This window comes from Canis lupus, chromosome 9 (assembly GCF_003254725.2).
Source record: "Canis lupus dingo isolate Sandy chromosome 9, ASM325472v2, whole genome shotgun sequence".
In the NCBI taxonomy this organism is placed as follows: domain Eukaryota; kingdom Metazoa; phylum Chordata; class Mammalia; order Carnivora; family Canidae; genus Canis; species Canis lupus.
Genome location: NC_064251.1, coordinates 15,013,307 through 15,019,552, shown reverse-complemented (window position 1 = coordinate 15,019,552; position 6,246 = coordinate 15,013,307). Strand labels below are relative to the sequence as shown.

The window sequence follows — 6,246 nt, the reverse complement described above, 5'->3', positions numbered from 1 at the left end:
CTTAGTCACCATCAAGAATCATGACAAGAGCCAGCTTCCATAGTGCTCACCCTGTGCCAGGACCCTGCTGACAGCTCTGCAGATACGAGTTCACTAAGCCTCACCACAATCCTATGGGGTTCATATTGTTAGTTCCATCTTAGAGATGAGGGATCAGGAGAAGAGAGGCTAAGAAAGCATAAGGGGAACTTCTGGGGTGCTAGTACTGTTCTATTTTTTTTTTAAGATTTTATTTATTCATGAGAGACACAGAGAGAGATAGAGACATAAACAGAGGGAGAAGCAGGCTCCTTGCAGGGAGCCCAATGTGGGACTCCATCCCTGAACCAGGGATCACACCCTGAGCTGGAAGCAGACACTCAACTGCTGAGCTACCCAGGCATCCCTGCTAGTACTGTTCTGCTTACCAATCCAGTCTCTGGTTACATAAGTGTGTTTCAGATTGTGAAAATACATGCACTTCTATGTGCAAATTATACTTCAATTAAAAAAAAGGAATCTTGCCTAACATGGGAAAAGAAGGACACACTTTCAACCCAGATGGTCTGGCTTGAAAGCACGTGCAGTTAATCACTCCAGTGAAATAAGCTGGCCAAAAAATACCTGGTCACCGATCCTCAGTCCTTTTTTGGTGTTCTTTGAAAGAATTTTGAAAATGAATCCCTCCTATCACATACACATTTTTTAAATTAACACTTGAAGTATTTTATTGATAAGCTTAACCAGTTGCAAGCATGTAATTTCCAGGGTATTGTGAATATTGATACTTTAGAAATTGCTTCATTTAAATTGATCCAATTAGGCCCACATAGCATAGTGATTTGAGAGCCAACACCATTTTTTTTTTGTTGTTGTTACGTAGGCTCCATGCCCAATGTGGAGCTTGAACTCACAACCCTATGATCAAGAGTCACGTGTCTACCGACTGAGACAGCCAGGGGCCCCTAGCATCATTCATTTAAAAAATATGAGAATAAATTTTTTAAAACATTATTCCTTTTCCTCTTCTCATAATTCCATTCTATTCCTACCACAGTTTATGCTACATGTAATTTATTTTCATGTTAAGGTCTATTATTGATAACTTGATCATAACTGTTTGCAACAAATATATATATATATATCTTAAAATTAAATTTTTGGAGACGCCAGGGTTGCTCAACAGCTGAGCTTCTGCTTTTGCCTTCCACTCAGGGTGTCATCCCTGAGTTCCTGGATCAAGTCCCACATCTGGCTCCCTGCAGGGAGCCTGCTTCTCCCTCTGCCTATGTCTCTGCCTTCTCTCTGTGTCTCTCATGAATAAATAAATAAAATCTTAAAATTTTTTTTTTGTAAACTTAACAAGGCTTTAAGGATTATGCTTATTAGTACAGAGTTGCTCAATAGAAATATATTTCAAATTTTTAAAAATTACTTTTTTAAGTTTTTTGTTTGTTTGTTTAAGTAAACTCTACACCCAATGGGTGGCTTGAACTCAGGACCTGGACATCAAGAGTCAGATGCCCTACCACATGAGCCAGCCAGGAGCTCCAAATATATTAAAAAGTATTATAGAAATTAAAATTTTATTGGAAATGCATGTTTAGGGTGGGTTATTTTTCCTTTCATTAGCTCGTGTGTGGATGAACATCACTTTTTTATTAGAACGAGACAAGGTTTAGCAACACTTTTATACCCATTTTCTTTCCTTTTTTTAAAAAAACTTACGCAGTGGGGCACCTGGGTGGCTTATTGGTTGAGCTTGTCTACCTTTGGCTCAGATCAAGATCCCGGGGTCCAGGGATCAAGTCCCACATCAAGCTCCCCGCAGGGAGCCTGCCCCTCCCTCCCTCTGCCTGTGCGTGTCTCTCATGAATAAATAAATAAAATCTTTAAAATAACACACACACACACAAACTTAAGCAGAGAAAACGTGCTCAAACAAGAAAGTAGATGGACCACTACAGGGTTTGTTATATATAGCAGCCACTCAATTCTTTGAGTTGTTCAACAGTCCACTATATTTAAATCCATATTTAATGATATCATCTAGTCCTACGATTCTCCTTTCATTGTGTTGAAAGCAAAGCATTGGAAACCATTTAAACTATAAAGAGATGTTACCTAGATCGGGCTCTTCTCCATTACATTTTTTTTTTTAAGATTTATTTATTTATTCATGAGAGACACAGAGAGAGAGGCAGAGACATAGGCAGAGGGAGAAGCAGGCCCCATGCAGGGAACCCGATGGAAGACTCGATCCCAGATCCCAGGATCACGCCCTGAGCCAAAGGCAGATGCCCAACCGCCGCCGAGCCACCCAGGCGTCCCGCCCTTCTCCATTTCAAACTGAGGACACAGATCTGTGCAAGGGCTTGATCAGCTTTTTCCTTGGGCTCCGCTGCGGGGAAAGGCATGGAATGAAGGGGAACCGACAAAAACTTAGGGCAAGTTGGGTCGCTGACTTAACTTTCACCAACGCTGAAATTCGGAGGATTTCTAGAATGGCCAGGAAAGCATAGGAAGGCCTGACTACACATGCAGGTCGGTCTGCAAAGGCGTGTCCGCCGCCGCCTGCCCTTTGAGGATCCTGGGAGAGCAGCTCCCCCCGTCTACGGGAGGAGATTAGGGTGATTCCCGTTGGCTCTGGCCAGGCCGTCAGGCCGCAGGCCCCCGGGTAAGGGAGACTGTAAATTTCTACTGGACAGCGTGGAGAAGCCGCTCGGAATGTCAGCTGCAGCGAGAAAGTCAGAGCAGGTCACGCAGGAGGTTTCACTCTCAGAGACTTGGCCTAGAATTTGCAGGCCTGCCCCCGCCGCAGCTAGCTCGCCCCCAGGCCACCCACGCCCCCATTCACCCGCACTGCGCCGTTATCTCTCTGACTGACATCCCTGTCAGCCAATCACCTTTGGGGCTGAGAAAGCGCCGGCCCCCCCCGAAATAGGGCGGGGCAAGTCATTGGAATGACAGACATTTACGCCAATAGAAAAGAGTTTCAGAAGCTACGGCTGCCCTAGCCAATGAGGAGAAGGAACCTTTCGAAAGAACAAGTCAGGCAGCCAACGGCCGGCGCAGCCACGGGGGTCGCGTGGCTTCCGTTTCAGGAGGGCGGGGCGGGGCTTCAAACGGAAGGTGGCTGTTGTCCGAGCCGAAGCGGGTTGGAAACTAGGGGTCGGGCCCGGCGGTCGTTGTCTGTCGCCGCGGCCCCGCTTCCGGGCTAGGCCGTCCCTGCCCGCCCCCTCCCCGCCTCCCTGCGGACCCCTCAGTCTCAGGCCCGGCTCCCCGCCTGACTCGCGCCCGGCCCGCAGCAGCTCGCTGTCGTCCCGGCCCGCACTGCGGCCGCGCCGCCGCCACCATGTCCCTGCACGGCAAACGGAAGGAGATCTACAAGTATGAAGCGCCTTGGACCGTCTACGCCATGAACTGGAGCGTGCGGCCCGACAAGCGCTTTCGTCTGGCGCTGGGCAGCTTCGTGGAGGAGTACAACAACAAGGTGGGCCGGGCAGGGGCTCGGAACCCAGCTGGCGGGGAGCGGGCCCCGGGAGCACCCTTTCCGGGCCGGAGCCCAGACCCCGGGACCCTGCTGCGGACTTGCCTTAGCGCTCCCGGAGTGGTTCGTCAGAGTCTGGCCCTGTGCAGAAGCTTTCGCACTCATTGTTTCGTTTAATCCTGACAGCATTCCTATGTAGTCAGGAGTGTAATTACCCCCCCCCCCCCCGTTTTACTTATGGGGAAACTGAGGCACCGTGTTGTGACTTGCCCGAGTCAGACAGTTATTTCGCGGGGAAATGGCACTCAAACTCGACTTTATCCCCCCAAGGGCTACGTCATTTATCACTCCAGTTCTCTCTCTTCCCGCCGCTTTGCTTCAACTTGGGGGGCGGACAGGGGAAGAGAGAGGGATGGCTGTGAAGAAAGGTGCTGGCGCCTCAGTCGGTGGTCATACACTCTTGGCCACGCTAGATTTCTGTTAGGGCTGTTCAGTGTGCAGGCTTCCCCGCCTCCTACTCCCATCCTCAGGTGCTATTCATGGATTCCCCCTCCCCGGCTCTTCTGCTGGGAGTGTTAACTGCTGTTGCTGCCTCGTATCTGTCCTCTTAAAAGCGATCTCTTTTTGGAAGTTTTGTTCTGTGACCGTGATCCTGCCACGTTTTCAGATAATTCTATTTCAGAATAGAGAAGGAGGACACGTTCCTTACCTTTTCTTGGCTTCTTTCATGCTGATGCAAAAGTGTAACTTGAGTAGTAAGTCTTTCTGGACATTGACAATTTGAGGATCTTTCATAGATGCACAGACAATAGGAAGAATCTTTTTAGCGGACATTGCAGCATCAATATATTTTTGAAAGTTGTTGAATATGTCCGTAGGAAGAATTTTATTTCCTTTATCCCTTAATCTTTCTACTTGCTGTATTAAACACTGTGAGAGTGAGAACAGAGCAACTGAGAGCCTTGGCTAGTGGTGTTTAAAGCCTTCTTCAACTCCTGCTTGACACCATGAACATCATGGCTTAAGAATAAAACTGTGTGTACAGTGATAGGCATGGTGCAGGGGAAAAAGCCAAGTGGAATTTGGTTCTGTCTAGTCCACTAAATAGCTGTGGGGTGTTGCACAGGTTAATCTTATTATTTCTGACCTACAGTTTGTTGTAGGAAGAGTTCTTTTTTACACATAAAGGTCTTATCAAAAAACATTTGTGCATTGTAAGTTTGTTTACAGTTTTCCAGAAGCATTTCTCTAGAGTCTAGGTCTCAACTTTGCATGCATGAACTGGGGGTGCGAGAGGGAGAGGGACAAGCAAACTCTCCCCGTTGAGCAGGGAGCCCATTGTAGGACTTTATCCCAGCACTCTGAGATCATTACCTGAGCCGAAGGCAGATGTTGAACTGTTTGAGCCACCCAGGTGTCCCTCTAGAATCCCCTTTGAGAAACTGATGAAAACGAAGGACTCTCATTGCCCCGATATAATATACACAATTTACACACAAATCCCAGGGACTACACACTGATACTGAAGTCTCCCTATTTCTACAGAAAGCAGAGAGTCCTGAGCAAGACATAGTTTTATTTTCTGTATTGGCTCCCACTTCCTTATGCCCCATAGTGGATAGCAGAATGGAATGGAATTCAAGGTCCTGATGTGGAAACTATGTTAGTAAAATTGAGACCACTAGAACTATTATTTAAGAATATGTGTTTAAAAAAAAAACAGTAAAATATATCTTTCATAGGGCTCGAGTTTTTTTTACTCAAATTGGTGGCCCCTTTTTTCTCATAAGGTCTTCCAGAGTCAATTTGGGTAAGATGAAGCTGCCTCATTTCTAAGAAAGGAGGAGCTAAGCCACAGTTAGGCTCCTGGTACAATCAGTGAAGTAACTGGGGTTAACCTCACTTATAGGAACTCTACCCCAAAGTTTGTCCTTTCATTTAGCAACCTAGTGGAACTCCTTTGTGCCAGGCACACAGGAACTATGGGTCTCAGTAGTGAAATGTAAACTGATAATCCCAGTAATCATGAGATAAGCAGTTATTTCTATCTTAACTCATGGGCATGATGTAGGCAAGCCAGTACCTTAAAGCTTTTTTTGTGCCCCAACTTCTCTAAGTCAGGGTTCTTAACGTGTGTATGTATATATGCGGACGTATGCATGCTATGGACACCTTGGGAATCTGAAGCCAGTAGACCTCTTTTCATAATTCCATTTTCAAATGCATAAAATACATAGGATTACGAAGGAAATTGATTATATTGAACTACAGTTATCAAAAACATTTTTTAAAAAGTGGAGTTATAGTAACAGGTACTTTTTTTTTAGGGAGTGGGGGAGGTCCAGAGAGAGAGAGAATATCTCAAGCAGACTCCCTGCTGAGTGCAGAGCCCCTGGATGGGGCTTGAGCATGATCCTGAGATCATGACCTGAGCCAAAACCAAGAGTTGAACACCCAACTGACTGAACCACACAGGTGCCCCTGTACTTTTTAATTAATTCATTAGATTACACCATCCAGTGTAAATATGACTATAATTTTAAAGTAGTGTGAGGATAAATAGCATTTCAAGATGGTTAATTATAGTAATGTGATATGATAAAAATATGATTTCTGTTAGTGACAAAGTCAGATATTGACTTGGTTGTCAGTAGTTGTCTCCCTTCATAATGGAAGGAAATGCTAAATTTCAGCCAGAGGTTAGTGAAAATACAAAATGTGATTTTCCAGTTCAAGTTCATGGACCTCAAGTTAAACCCTGATGTAAAGGATCTGTG

The 6,246-nt window shown here is 45.7% G+C and overlaps 1 protein-coding gene across 2 annotated transcripts in view; it reads left to right on the top strand.

Moving 5' to 3' along the window:
• The first annotated feature begins 3,105 nt into the window (after positions 1-3,105).
• The window catches only part of DCAF7 (DDB1 and CUL4 associated factor 7), a 30,548-nt gene continuing 27,407 nt past the window's right edge, over positions 3,106-6,246 (top strand). For both annotated transcript variants that reach the window (XR_003131803.3, XM_025436521.3), the window contains exon 1: positions 3,106-3,472. Coding sequence is in view for 1 of the 2 variants with exons in the window: in XM_025436521.3 (XP_025292306.1) it covers positions 3,335-3,472 (138 nt within the window). In the remaining variant the exon portion in view is untranslated. The remainder of the gene's footprint in view (positions 3,473-6,246) is intronic.